The 15,185-nt window shown below is 43.1% G+C and overlaps 1 protein-coding gene across 1 annotated transcript; it reads left to right on the forward strand.

Moving 5' to 3' along the window:
• The first annotated feature begins 1,484 nt into the window (after window positions 1–1,484).
• Window positions 1,485–11,327, forward strand: LOC139309426 (zinc finger protein 773-like). Its single transcript, XM_070933493.1, has 6 exons — window positions 1,485–1,547; window positions 2,791–3,277; window positions 4,107–4,233; window positions 6,909–7,046; window positions 8,526–8,651; window positions 10,145–11,327. Exons 2-6 carry the CDS (start codon window positions 2,810–2,812, stop codon window positions 11,206–11,208), a joined length of 1,923 nt encoding a protein of 640 aa, XP_070789594.1. The 5' UTR covers window positions 1,485–1,547; window positions 2,791–2,809; the 3' UTR covers window positions 11,209–11,327.
• Window positions 11,328–15,185: the final 3,858 nt, after the last annotated feature.

Here is a 15,185-nt window from a genome sequence, read left to right on the forward strand (position 1 = left end):
AGGCGGCGTAGTTCTAAGTTTTCTAAGCCCAGAATTTCAAGTCTGGTGGCATAAGGTATTTTGTTGCGAGCAGAGGAGTGGAGGACTCTTCTTGTGAAATATTTCTGGACACGTTCAGTTGTATTAATGTCCGATATGCAGTGCGGGTTCCAGACAGATGAGCTGTATTCGGGAATAGGTGGGCAAAATTAGGCAAGAATTGGGATTATATTCATTAAAAGGCACAAAACTTTCCAGAGCCCTAGAAATGATCCTGAGAACAATTAGCATAAGGGGTCTCTTAAGGAAGTGGCCCTTGGTTATTCCTTTTTTTTTTTAATAATCTTTATTTACATTTTACCATTAAAAAACAACAAGAGAACGACATAATATATAAATGACAAACAAAACATACAAAACAAGACAACAAAAACCTACAATGCTAGCATATCTATAAACAGTACCTTGATAACCTAGTACTTGGCACTGTATATTTATATTATAATCTGGAGAAGACAGAGCATTTTAGACTGTGCGGAAGCAGATAAATTGACCAAAAAATTACAAGATAGAGATCAAACACAAGTATGTTTATCCTGGGAAAAATTTTATAAATGGCTTGAGAAAAGGAAAATATAACCCAAATTAGAAGAGGAACTATATGTATTGAGAAACTTATATTATACGAGTAAAGTGAGGTCGGATAGACCTAATTGTTTTATAAAGATATGTAAGATGCTCTGCTCTTGGTTATTCCAATTTCAGCCTGTTCTGTAAATCATGGCATAATATAGATGGAAAGCAGCTGCCAAGCGATCCTTCCTTTATTCCACACCAAAAAGAAACAATTTGGTGAATGGACACTTCCTCCCTGAAACTCAGGGTGCTCTAAGCCAGAGGTGTCCACAGGATGCATTCATCCGAATGACCAAAACAGCATTGCACCCTAAGCTCTGCTCTTTTTTTAGATGGTGACTCCCAACAATGGAACAGGAGGAGACAGGATGATGCTTGGATGGGATCCCTGCTGTGCATTTGCCTTCATATGACACGCACAAAACCACTGACCAGTGCCTCCATGCCAGCGTTTCTTCAATCTTAGCAAAACTATCACATATGTAGACTTCAACTCCCAGAATTTTTAAAAAGTTGCCAAGGTTGAGAAACGCCACTCTGTGTGCCAAGCCAATAAGGACCTCTTGCCCACTGAAAGGTGACGGGTGGAAAGCAGTTTACTGTATCTAAAACAGAGGTAAAAATTAGGAAACTTTTCTTTCCTCTGCCCACGAGAGGGCTCTCGGGTTTTTCTTTGCTAGTCCTGAACTACCGGCTAGCTTTTTTTCCCTCTTCGCTGTGAACGGCATGAGAGATTTCTGTTTTGTTTTCCGGGTTATTGGGAAGTTGCTGAGATTGATTTGCTCCATGGCCGTCCTGTTTCGGTGGAAAGAGATCTAGAAGAGAAAAAAAACTCTTATTTTGGGGGGGGCTTAACCCCCAAGGAAGAATTATTTTCCTTCTCTAGATATTCGGCTAAAAAGGCTTCTTGACACAAGGCTGAATCTGAGCAGGTAGAAAACAGGGTGTGGTGGGGTGTCCCCATCCTTCCGTCCGCCCATCCACCCTCCTGGAGGTCCATCTTTGTGCAGTCGTTCATAGCCTCATGGAGTCTTTTCTCAGCAGCAGAGAAAGTGGCCGGGTTGAAGGGCAGTCAGAAAAGAGGAGGCGGAAAGAGGATTAAGATGGATGGATTGGCAAGCAAAACAGAGTTCCCCCCCCTCCCCCGGTCCAACATGCAAAGGGAAGAGCTGGATGAAGATTTATTTCTGAGTATATGGGCGGGGAGGGGTGGGGGGAGAGAGAAATTTCTGCTATGCAAAATCGGTCTCTTCTCTATGCAGAGAAAATCTGAAAAGCAGATGAACTCCAGGCAGGATTGGATGGCAATCAACCTGGTCCTCTTATTTAAAGGGAAAACCATCGTTAGTAGAATTAGAAGCAGATTGTGGTGATGTTTCTGTGTGGAGAGCAGAAGTGGGTTTCAGCAGGTTCTGACCAGTTCTGGAGAACCGGTAGCGGAAATTTTGAGTAGTTTGGAGAACTGGTAGTAAAAATTCTGACTGGCCCCCGCCTCCACTTATTCTCTGCCTCCTGAGTCCCAGCTGATCCAGAGGAAATGGGGATTTTGCAGTAACCTTTCCCTGGAGTGGGGTGGGAATGGAGATTTTACAGTATCCTTCCCCTGGAGTGGGGTGGGAATGGAGATTTTACAGTATCCTTCCCCTGCCACGCCCACCAAGCCACACCCACCAAGCCACACCCACAGAACCGGTAGTAAAAAATTTTGAAACCCACCACTGGTGGAGAGGGGAAGAATAGCCAAAGAAGCCAGTGTGTGTGTGTCTGTGTGTTTGTGTGTTTCTCTCTGACCACTCCACTATGTCACTTACAAAGTATGTGGTTTTGGTTTGAGCTCCGAGCTTGGCAATTTGGTTGCAAACATTTCGTTACCATTCGAGGATACATCGTCGGTGTGTTTTGAAATGTCAAAACAATTCAAAACGCACCGACGTCTCCTCGGATGTGACTTGAAATGTTTGCAGCCAAATTGCCAAGCTCGGAGCTCAAACCAACAGCCTACCAACCCGAGCTACTAATATTCAAACACATTTCAACTTTTGAAGTGTTTTACATGCCTTGTGCCTTGCTTTTGCTGTTCTTGGATGCAGTTTTTCATTCCCTTTGCTATTTTTGTTTTCAGTATGGTTCACTGCCCAATAAGTGAGATGTATTTTCCTTTTCTCCTAAAACTAGTTACAAGATTTCCTTTGAGATGGACCCCCATACGTTTCGCCTTTCCCAAGTCCCAGTAGAGGAAGCAATTTCTTGGGTTCCAGTGAATCTACTGGGTGGCTGGTATAGAAGATCTGCTTGGTCAACATCCATGAAAGATCCAGAAGCCCATCACTTTGGGAAAGAGGAACCAATTGGCATCCCTGAGGAGGTCAAGGTGGATGTGGATGCCCTACTCAAAGACATTGAGGAGCACAACAGGCAGAGGTTTCGTTCCGATGCTCTTCCTTTGGGAGAACGTCCCTGGCAGACTCTGTTCCAGGTGGGAGAGGCCGCTCAGAGATGGCTAAGACCACAGGATCGCACTAAAGGACAGATTGTGGATGTAGTCATCTTGGAGCAGTTTCTGCATGTGCTTCCTTTGGGAATGCAGTCTTGGGTGAGAGCCAGGAAGCCAAGTACCAGCCAGGAGGCAGCTCAGCTGGCTGAAGCTTACCTGGAGCAACAGGTATCCTTGCTAATAAGAAAGGGACACATACACACACCAATTCTTGGTCTAATGCTAGGATTGTTACTGTTCCTCTGACCACAAGTACCGACTAAAACAAGAAGGGTTCTCCAGTGGATTCTGAACCCACCTGAAATTGTCCTGCAATAAGTTATAAATGGAGTGGGCAGTAGAAAGATGGAAGGTTAAAAATTTCATCCCTCTTGATAACAACTCTTAGCTTTCTAGGAAAGCCTGTTCTTACTTGGAGATCTACAGATCTAAAATATAAGTCAATATCTTGGTTCACACCCTGCTGATTTACAAACTCTGGGTTGGTATCCCAGATTCAATAACATCTTATAGCCATACCATATTATGATTCAACCTGTGACCTGTTAAAAAACTCACTAATTGGGCTGCTATAGCTAAATGGAATGGTCAGTAGTCCAGGGGTGAAATCCAACAGGTTCTGACAGGTTCTGGAGAACCGGTGGTGGAAATTTTGAGCAGGTCTGAGAACCAGTAGCGGAAATTTTGAGTAATTCAGAGAACCAGCAAATACCACCTCTGGCTGGTCCCAGAGTGGGATGGAAGGGAGATTTTGCAATATTGTTCCCCCAAGAGTGGGGAGGGAATGGGGATTTTGCAGTATGCTTCCCCTGGAGTGGGATGGGAATGGATATTTTGAATTGTCCTTCCCCTGCCACACCCACCAAGCCACACCACGCCCACCAAGCCACTCCCACAGAACCGGTAGTAAAAAAAAATAGATTTCACCACTGCAATTGTCATTGGAAAAGTAGACAGATCAAATGCATTAATCTATTCAATTTTCTTCCTCTTCTAGTGGCCTGTGGCCTTTGAGGAAGTGGCTGTATACTTCACCCCAGAGGAGTGGGACCTTCTGGATGAGGAACAAAGAATTTTGTATTACACAGTCATGCAAGAGAATTTTGAGAACGTGACCTCCTTAGGTAAGGTTCCCGTTCCTGTAAGGCCATACAAACCTTTCTGAAGGTGTCAGTCCCAAACAAAGAATCAGCCTAGGTGTAACAGGCAAATTGCATGTTTTTGTAAAGTCATCTTCCTTACTTTTAAGGTTTTTAGGAAAGCTCTGTTGAACCCTCTCCTTATCCCCAAGGGCTGTTCCTGCCTCATGCTACATAGTCTACATGAAACTCATCATATTTCTGAAAATTAAGACTTGCCATTGACTACCCAACATTGGCCAAGGAGGCAAGCAGTTGAAATCTATAATGCTCTGGACTATCTCTACCAACAATGGCTTGAAATATTAGCATAGGTTGATCAGAAAGAGGTGGATCAGTGGTGGTATTCTACCAGTTCGCACTGGTTCTGACGAACCGTTAGCTCCGTCTTTCAGCCGTGAGCAAACCGGTTCGGTCCGATTTTGAAGTGGGCCCGTCCACCTGCCTGCCCCTGTGTTATATTTCCGTTTTCCGAAGCCCAGCTGATTGGTGTGGGAGAGTGGATTTCTGTGCCTCAGCTGTTTTCCTTGCCAACAGCAGTGCGGCAGGTGAGTTTTCTGCAAACTGTGCAAGCGTGCGTAGCGAACCGGTTGTTAAACCGGTAGGATCCCACCCCTCAGATGGCTGTCCAGAACACAAATAAAATTTGCCATTGTTGTACAAATAAAAGTATCCTTGACTTATAACTACAGGGGTGCTTGGGATTTTGGTTGTAAGTCATTGCACTTGTAAATAAAGGCACCACATGATTAAACTTTGTCAAGTAAGTCACTTTAGTTGTTAAGCAAATCATGTGGTTTTTAAGCAAATAGTGTCATCATTAAAGGTTATTAAAGTGTGTACCTGCAGCAGTTATAACTTTAAGGGCGAGTCATTACCTTTCTTGAAGTCTGTCATAACTGTTGTTAAAGAACCAGTCATAAATTGAGGACTACCTGTAATAATGGATTAAATATCCCAGAAATGAAAATGTCTGTTGTATCACATTTCATGCTTAATTTCAAATAGTGGTATTTTTTCCATAGTGAATGCTAAGGAATATGTCTAAGATTTACATCATGGCATGGGCCCGGGGTACTTGCAAGACCACCTCCTACCAGCCTCCCACCGCCCAGTGCGCTCACATAGGACTGCCCTCCTCCGGGTGCCATTGGCCAGACAATGTCGGCCATTGGCCCCCAGGATGAGGGCGTTCTCTGTGGTCGCACCGACCCTCTGGAATGGGTTACCCACCAGGCTCCTGATGGTCCCCGACCTCCGCACTTTCTGCGCTGACCTAAAGACATGGCTTTTTCAGCAAATTCCCCGATCTGCCACGAGGTTTTAATTGTCTGGGGATTTTAAATTGGCTTGTTTTAGCACTATTTTATTGTTATGCTGTTTCTGTTCTGTGAGCCGCCCCGAGTCCTACGGGAGAAGGGCGGCATATAAATTTGATAAAATAAATAAATAAATAAGATTTGAGGAAAGGAAACCTGGCTTCAGTTAGATCCTTGAAGAAGACCATAGGTTTATTCATCTCCAGTTAAAAAGTGTTCAGCAGCTGAGAATAGCATAGTCCTCTTTAGGAGAATCTGGGATGCCTTCTAACCAATTAAGGTATTTTCTAATTTGTGTGTTCTTAGATTTCTATCATAGGTTACTCAGGAACCTGTTTTGTCCCTACAACAAAAATAATCCTGTGTGGTAGATTCAGCTGAGAGACAAGGACAAATGCAAGGTTTCCTGAAGTTTCCATAGCTTGGGGTGGACTTTAATGTGATTCTTCCCAAATCTAGTCCAACACTTCAACCATACTATTGGATACAGTGGTGGGTTTCAACTGTTGTTACCACCAGTTCGCTTCGCGCATGCGATTTGTGCGTGATTTGCCGAACTTGCGCTTTGTGCAAACGCATTTAATTTCAGAACAGCTGAGACACGGCAATCTACTCTGCCGCGCCCATCAGCTGAACTAAAAATGAACGAATATAGGTAGGTATAGCGCAGGGGCAGGCGGGAGGGCCCAACTGACGGTCGGAGCAAACCGGTTCACACTCACCTCACCATCTCTGCTACCGGCTCGCCCGAACCAGGGAGAACTGGTAGCAACCCACTACTGATTGAACCTTACTATTTGGTTCTTGGTGTTCTCTGAGCTTGATTGTTCTCCCACAAACATCTCTGAGACAATCAACAGGCTCAGTATCATTGTTGTGCAGCATAGGAAATGGTACCAGAGAAACAATGAAGAAAGAAATTACACCGTGATCAAGACACAATCAAAAGAGAAAGTGAACTCCAACCAACTGCCTATAAACAACCAGCAGACTTCTCACTTTCATGCACTGATGATGTTGCCTGGTAAATGAAATGTGTGCAGAAGGACATCCAAGATAACAGAACCCCTGCATGTTGCAAAGTGCCAGATGTTAGTCACATGACCCCAGGAACACTGTGATGGTTGTAACACTCATTGTGAAGTTATTTTTTTTCCTCAGTGCTTTTAAGTTCCAATGGTCACTGAACGAGGCAATCGTTAAGTGAGGTCTTTTTGCATTGGAATTCTGAGGTAAATAATTACCCAGCCTTGCCCAGGATAATACACTTCATCGTTAGATAGCTATAAAGAAAATCAATAATCTTCCTCTCTTTTGTTGTGTTTCTTTTCCTTGCTCCAGAGCTTTTGGTTTCCAAACCAGATCCAAGGCTCCAGACGGTGTGGGAAGAAGGATTACAAATGGCTGATCTCCAGATATTCAAAGAAAAAGACTCTATTGTTGAAGGAATTGTGAATTGGGAGGACATAACGGTGGTTGGTGAGAAGGCCTTTCTTTCTCTGACAAAAAAACCCTTTTATATGCTTTATTGGGTTATATAATTTACTTTTATTTACAATTTACTGGCTAGGTGGCTCAATGGCTAAGTCTCTGAGCTTGTCGATCAGAAAGGTCGGCAGTTCGGCGGTTCAAATCCCTAGTATAGGTCTCCTGCATGAGCAGGGGGTTGGATTAGATGACCTCCAAGGTCCCTTCCAACTCTGTTACTGTTATACCTCTCCTGTCTGCCACCCAGACTCAAGTCAGTTGGAATATACAACATCTAATTAATCAGAATGTCTACCGTGTTAGATTGTATTCCTTTAGTACCTGGGTTTTAACTCATGTGCAGGATGACATATTCCTTTCCTTTCCTTAACATACCGTATTTTTCGGAGTATAAGACACACCTTTTTCCCCCCTAAAAGGGGGTGAAAATTTAGGTGTGTCTTATACACCGAATGTAGCCCTGCCCACCCACTGGCCCCCACCCTTTGGCCTCTGCCTCGCAGCAGTTACCTCCTTGCAAGGAAACAGCAAGAAAAAACAGCTCCTTTCAGCTTCAGCACAGCCTAATTAGCACAAGTTGATTGGATGGCCTCCCAAGTCTCAGCCGATTTGCTCTCAGCTGTTTTGTGCAGGGCTCTGCTGCTTGCTGCAAAGAGGTAAATTTCTGGAGCAGATTTTTTTTCCCCTTGTGCTAATCAAGCTATGCTGAAAACGAAACTGAAAGTAAAGCAGGCTGTTTGCTGTATGCTGCAGCGGGGGCAAAATTACTCAAAGGCAGAGGGAGATTTCTTTTTCTTCTTTTCCTCACCAAAAAAGGTAGGTTCGTCTTATACTCAGGTGCGTCTTATACTCCAAAAAATAGGGTAGTTGTAACTGTTACCTTGCCGATTTCATTACCTCCCACTGACAAGCAGCTGGCTTGGCTGTAGGATATCAGAGATGTGTTTCTGAGGGCTCATGTTAACCACTCAGCCACTCCAGTGGATGCCCTCAGCATTCACTGAGCCCTTCAGTAAGAGCCCTTCCAATTCATCAGCCCTCCTGACATCAAAGCCTGTTTTAATTGGCCCACTGCTATTGCAGTAGCTGTAAATTCCACTTAAGACACATCCAATAGTATTGTTTCGTTGTGTCTGCAAAGCCACATAAAGTTCCACATATTTGGATCACCAAAAATGTTATTGAGGTGTACCTGGTAATCAGTGGGACAAGATCTTACGTGGAGACACCCATTGAGAGTATGATGGACAGCACAACAACCAAGGAGGACTTGGGTGTTGTCCCTAAATCAACCCTAGCTAGTTCCAACATGGTAATATGTTGAATTATAGCCTGCCAAAAACCACCTGAGTGGTTACTACTCAAGGTAAAGCTTAAGATCTTGATGGCTTTGAGACAGTTTAAAAAACTGTCTATTTTCCTGCATTAGTTTTGATGTTTTCTCTGGTTTCACTTCTTTCCTTAATTCAGAATTGCCAACCCAATATCCATATGAGACTTTCCATAATGGTAAATCTGACACGGCCTTCCATATGAGAGGAGATGGAACAATTCAGAAGTCTGAGGAAAAGAGTAATCTGAGGCATTCTTTTCCAGGTGAGATGTTAGAGCAACTCTATTTTTGAAACAAACCTGTGAAGGTGCAGGTTCCAGGAAAGAAGAGGAAAGATGGTCCAGCTTCCTTCTATGTTATGAATGAGCAAAACATAAACCTTCTGGGTACAGATCATTTATCCGTGGTGGCGCAGTGGTTAGAATGCAGTACTGCAGGCTACTTCTGCTGATTGCCGGCTGCCAGGAGTTCGGCAGTTCAATTCTCACCGGCTCAAAGTTGACTCGGCCTTCCATTCTTCCGAGGTCAGTAAAATGAGGGCCCAGATTGTTGGGGGCAATATGCTGGCTCTGTACACCGCTTAAAAAGGGCTATAAAGCACTGTGAAGCAGTATATAAATCTAGGTGCTATTGCTATTATCAAAATTCCTGAAAGGAATGTTTCTCTATTAGACAGTTGATGGGATTCTTACCCCAATAGCCTGCTTATCAGATCCTTGTCCTACTTCATTGATTAAAGCCACCTGGGAGGTGACATACATTTAAGTCCATGAAGTGCTTTAACTTACTTCAGGGAGGAGGTAGTACATGCCATTCCTGAAGATGTCATCTCTGGACTGAACTCTTCTGGATCATTTTCATCCAATCTCCAACCTCCTTTTTTTGAGAAAGTTGTTGGTTGCACCTGAAGAAGCACTGATCATGCTAGTGGAAGCTAATCAGGCTTCAATGGGGAGAAACTGTTTTAAGCTCAGCCTTAGCAAAACTGAGTAGTTGTGAGTTTTTCAACCACCTGTAGTTCCGGCTTTGTCATTACAAGTCCTCCCACAAGTGAATGGACACACCCTTCAGAACTTCCTAGGAGATACTTTGAACCAGGGGTGAAATCCAGTAGGTTCTGACAGGTTCTAAAGAACCGGTAGTGGAAATTTTGAGTAGTTCGGAGACCCGGCAAATACCACCTCTAGCTGGCCCCGGGGTGGGGTGGGAATGGAGATTTTGCAATATCCTTCCCCCAGGAGTGGGGAGGAATTGGGGATTTTGCAGTATCCTTCCCCTGGAGTGGGGTGGGAATGGAGATTTTGCAGTATCCTTCCCCTGCCACACCCACAGAACCGGTACTAAAAAAATTTGGATTTCACCACTGCTTTGAACCATTATTGGCCATCCTTTCCTATTCTTGTCTCTTAGATATTTTGGAACTATAGTTGTCAACTTCTCATGCACCCAAGGCCACTGGTCTGGAGTGAGCTGGAAAGTCAAGTTAGAAAAAGTTATTTCCTTTCATATCTTGGCAGCTTCTGCAGACCTTGCTCTTTTTTTTAATGGTTGCCAGAAAAATTATCTGTGCCAATGTCATTTGTTGTCCTTATGTTGCCAGCAAGCATAATTTTGCATCACAGATTAACTATCAGAATCTTCCTATTGAAACCAAGACTGTATTTTTGCCCTTTTCTTGCTTTGCTCCCCCACCCCCTTATTTACTTCTTTTGCCTCTGTCTTCAAAACTTTGTTTATATCTTTCTTGTTCTTGCAGAAAGCCTGACTACCAGGGAAAAAAAACATCAAGAAGAATTTGAAGCAGAACGACTTCAGGAGCCAACGCAATGGGATGTGTTATTTGATCCCAAAATTTCTGAACCAATGGAGATCAAATCTAGAAGACAGCAAGGGCTATTCCTGGAGCTCATACAAACTTCTAAGGCTGACAAGAAAATGCCCAGCAGTAGCTCCCAAGTAGGTTCTACTGTATCAAAAAGGAACTATCCCTGTTCGGAATGTGGGAGAAGTTTTGATCGCCGTTCCAACTTAATTAAACATCAGAGAATCCACACGGGAGAAAAGCCTTACCCTTGTACTGAATGTGGGAAATGCTTTGACCAGCAGTCCAATCTAAATGTCCATCTGAGAGTTCATACTGGAGAGAAACCATATGGCTGCCCCGATTGTGGCAAAAGGTTTAGTATCAAATCACATTTACATGGACACTATAGAATACACACTGGGGAGAAGCCTTATGAATGTGAAGACTGTGGGAAGAGCTTCCGTGTGAAATCTTCCCTAAATAAGCACCAGCGAACCCATACAGGAGCTGCCAAGCTCTCCAAACCACCTGATATCAAATCAGAGGGTCCCCGGGCAATATTGCCAGATGTGACACGTGTGTATGCAGCTCCCAAATCAGAAAAAATAATTAAAATTATGAGTAGGAAGCCCCCTATAGAAATCACAGCGTCAAACAAGAATTTTTCCTGTTCCGAGTGTGGGAAAGGCTTTGATCGGCCTTCGCATCTCATTACACACCAGAGGATCCACACTGGGGAAAAGCCATATCTATGTATTCAGTGCGGGAAACGTTTTCATCAGCAGTCTAACCTTAATGTCCATTTGCGTCTCCATACTGGAGAGAAACCTTACGGCTGTCCTGAATGCGGCAAAAGATTCAACATCAAATCCCATCTACATGGACATTACAGGATCCACACAGGTGAGAAGCCATTTGAGTGTGAAGACTGTGGGAAGAGCTTCCGGGTGAAATCTTGTCTAAATAAGCACCAGCAAATCCATACAGGAGAAAAGCCATATAAATGTCTCTCCTGAGAAGAAAATCTGACCTAATTATACACAGCTCACTCACTCTGGGGAGAAAAATTGCCTATGATTTGAACTTGGGAAAATAACTTTTGCAACAGATAAAATCTTATTAAGCATGAAAGAATTCATACAGGACAAAATCCTTGCCTATGTTCCTTTTGGACAAAATAAGCATCCATAAATCCATATGGAAGACAGGTATGGGGGGGGGGGGGCTATCTGTGGGATAATGTTCAGGAATGATTCACAGCAGAACACACAGAGACACATATACATACACCATATATTTAGTTATATGGTTATTTTTCAGTGAATTCCCTAAGGAACTCAACTCTTGCAAATGCTTTTATTGAATCAGAGGGAAGCAGTGTGCATTTGGAACTTAAATATTTTGCCCTGAGACCATGGAAATGACCAACTTAAACTGTCCTGAAGTCCCTTGTTATTTAAAATGCCTTCTTTAGGGCTGGCCAAAGGAAGTTAGTAAACAGCAGATATTCCATATGAAGAGGTTTATGCCAGGCTGGCTGGCTTCAATTTTCCTAGGAACATGGCATTACCTTCCAGATAGGTAGTTCTGCACCTCATTGTAACCTGAAACTTAGTAAGAGCTATTAATGTTCTCTAAGAAATCAATTTGGACTATTAGAAAACCTTTAAGTTAATTACATATTTTGTTTCCCACTCATGCATGGGTATTTACCACCTTTAAAGCGCTCCATGGCATTGGACCTGGATACTTTCAAGACCGTCTTCTGCCACCAGTAGCCTCCCACCAGCCAGTTCGCTCCCACAGAGAGGGTCTCCTCAGGGCCAAATTATGTCGGCTGGCGACACCCAGGGGGGGGCTTCTCTGTGGGAGCCCCTGCCCTTTGGAATGATCTGCCCCCAGAAATTCGTAAAATCTCTGATCTCCGTGTGCTTCACTGTGCCCTCAAAACCATTTTGTTCCGCCAGGCTGGACTATCAATGTAAAGATTTTAATTGGTTTTAAATGGGATTTTAAATTTGGGGTTTTATAAATTGGGCCTATTATTTAATAATTTTAATTATTTTTAAATTTTGTCTGTCTTTGTGTTTTTAATTAGGCTGTACACCGCCCTGAGTCCTTCGGGAGAAGGGCGGTATAGAAATAAAATAAATAAATAAATAAATATTTCACTGAAGCTTGTCTGGAAATGACATGAGATGCTTCAGAAAAATATGTCTTCGATCTGGTAACTATAAGGCAGAAGCATTTAAGACTTGCTTTTCAAATCTAGTGGGACTCAAAAGGGGTTGATGAAATGTGCAGAGGTTGGAAAAATCGAACATTAGCATATAAAGTATGTACCTTCCATGTCATGATACTGCTTTCTTCAGAAATATCATTTGAAAAAAAAAAGTGCTTTTCTTTCTTGGGTTTCTTTCATTTCTGTTCCAGTCCATTTATGCACCTAATGACTGTAACACCCTGGTTTGTACAACATAGTTAACTAAGTTCTGAAGGGCTGTGTGTTATGTGAACAGAACAAATAAGTTGATTGACCCCATAAGAGACTTCATTTTCAAGCCAAATTGCCCTAGGTTTCTGGACATAAAGTAGCCTGTGCACAAGAGTGTGTGCTTGCACAAACACACACACACATACACAAGCTGTATTGCCTAAACAGATGACCTGGAAGTTAAGTAATACTGTAACTCTGCCTTTCATGGCAAAATCTTAGAATTGAAATGAACATTCTAGGCATTCCATCTTTGTGGCTCTTGGCTTTCACTATGAGAGCCACACAGAAGTGAAAAGGGGGAGGAGAACTTAGTGGATAAATGATCCAAGCCCCTAATTTTGTCCATAGTGGATTGGGGATGGTTATGCCAGGGCAGGATCTCCCCTCCATCAAAACAGAAGTCCAGGAAGTCCTGGCTTCTCTGCCTTTTTGGCAGCAAGTGAGAGGACTGTTGATGTAACTGTTAGACAGTTGGTGTGGCCCCAATGGTACATGAAAAGGTGGTAGGTAATTGGGTGAGATGCCAATCAGCAGGATTGTATGAAAATGGACCCCAGGTCCTACCAATCTTTGCGCAGTTGAGGCATGCTTGTCTTTGTAATAATCCAGTGGGGAGTATCCACAATTATTTCTATTTTCTTGTTCTACAGCATTTGTCAGTGTAACTCTGCTTTTTCATTCTTATTTTTTTAATGACAACTTTTCAAGATCAGATAAAGTTGTAAGAAACAACTTGCCCAAGAATAATCAACTGCCATTTTTTTTAATGCCTAACAAAGCCAGTTAAATCTGGGTTTCCCACTCATCATCTGCAAATATTGTGGGTCTCTGATGTGGAATAAAGACCCATTAAGATATCTCTTGTCCTGAAAGAAGATCTTTTTGCCATACAAGTAGTCCTCATTTAACCATCTTTCGTTCAGTGACCCTTCAAAGTTACAGCACCATTGAACAAATGGTACTTGAATCCAGTCCCTGAAGTTATGTCTTCTGCAACAACCCCATGGTCACTTGATGAAAATTTGGGCACTTGGCAGCCCACCTACACTTAGGACTGTAGGAGCACTTCAATTTCCCCCCTCCCCACTGCCTACCTATTGCCTCCCACCATTATTTCTATCCTTTTGATGGCTTCTTCCTGCTGCTGTTGCTGAAGTGCAGCCAGCCTAGTGATGTGCAAGGCAGCTGTTGTCATGCCTGGCCTTGTTCCTGAGACCGCATGCACCATTCTCCAAAAAAATTTGAGAACTTGTCTTCATTTGGAAAACAGCACATGCAACCTCAGGAAAAAGACTTACCATGGACAGCAGGTGCCTCATGTAGGAAAGAAGGTCAGCTGCACGGGGCAGGTCTGGCACAAGGTATGTCAGCTGGGATTCAGCAGTGGGGTGGGTGGCTGCAACATGGACTCAAGGTGGCACTCCTTGGGGGCAGTGGTGGCACCTGCAGTACTGAGGCTGAGAAAGAGGTCTGGGGGCAGCTGAAATTACTGAAAGTCCTAGGCCTCTTATGATGGAATTGCGCAGCTGGTGTTCAAATGAAGTCCGAGACACTGACACAAACATGTAGTTTTATTTATATTTATATTTATTTATTTATTTATTTATTTTGTCGAGTACATATTAGATAATATATATAAGTATAAGCATGAATTGAATACATAAAATGAATACAATTAATGGGAACATTAGGACAGGGACGGTAGGCACATGGTGCTCTTATGCACGCCCCTTACAGACCTCTTAGGAATGGGGTGAGGTCAACAGTAGACAGTTTTAGGTTAAAGTTTTGGGGGTTTTGAGATGAGACCACAGAGTCTGGTAGTGCATTCCAGGTATTGACCACTCTGCTGTTAAAGTCATATTTTCTGCAATTGAGTTTGGAGCGGTTCACTTTAAGTTTGTATCTATTCTGTGCTCGTGTATTCTTGTGGTTGAAGCTGAAGTAGTCATTGACAGGTAGGACATTGTAGCAGATGATTTTATGAGCTATGCTTAGGTCATACCGAAGGCGGCGTAGTTCTAAATTTTCTAAACCCAGAATTTCAAGTCTGGTGGCATAGGGCATTTTGTTATGAGCAGAGGACTCTTCTTGTGAAATATTTCTGGACGTGCTCAATTGTACTAATGTCCAATATGCAGTGCGGGTTCCATATGTATTTTAATATAGTTATATAAATAACTATATTTTGCATCTATATATACACCAAAGATAGGCAAACAGGAGCATCATAAATCACAGAGCACACAGGCACACAAGGGAAAAAAGGCGGGAAAAGGGGGAAATTTTCTCTCCACACCCACAGCAACCAATCACAGTGCAGATTGCCTCACACAGGAGCTACCGCTAGCACTCTTCAACCAATCAGTTATAACTCTGTGTCCTGGCTCATTGCACAACCCCACTGCTCCAGCTACTAAATTTAAGTGTCTTAACACTCAACCCCAGCACTGCCATCATTCGAGAGGAGGCAGTCCCTTAACCTTAGTGAGGCTT

This window comes from Pituophis catenifer, unplaced genomic scaffold (genome assembly GCF_029215685.1).
Source record: "Pituophis catenifer annectens isolate HBS135680 unplaced genomic scaffold, rPitCat1.0.hap2 SCAF_2, whole genome shotgun sequence".
Taxonomy (NCBI): Eukaryota; Metazoa; Chordata; class Lepidosauria; order Squamata; family Colubridae; genus Pituophis; species Pituophis catenifer.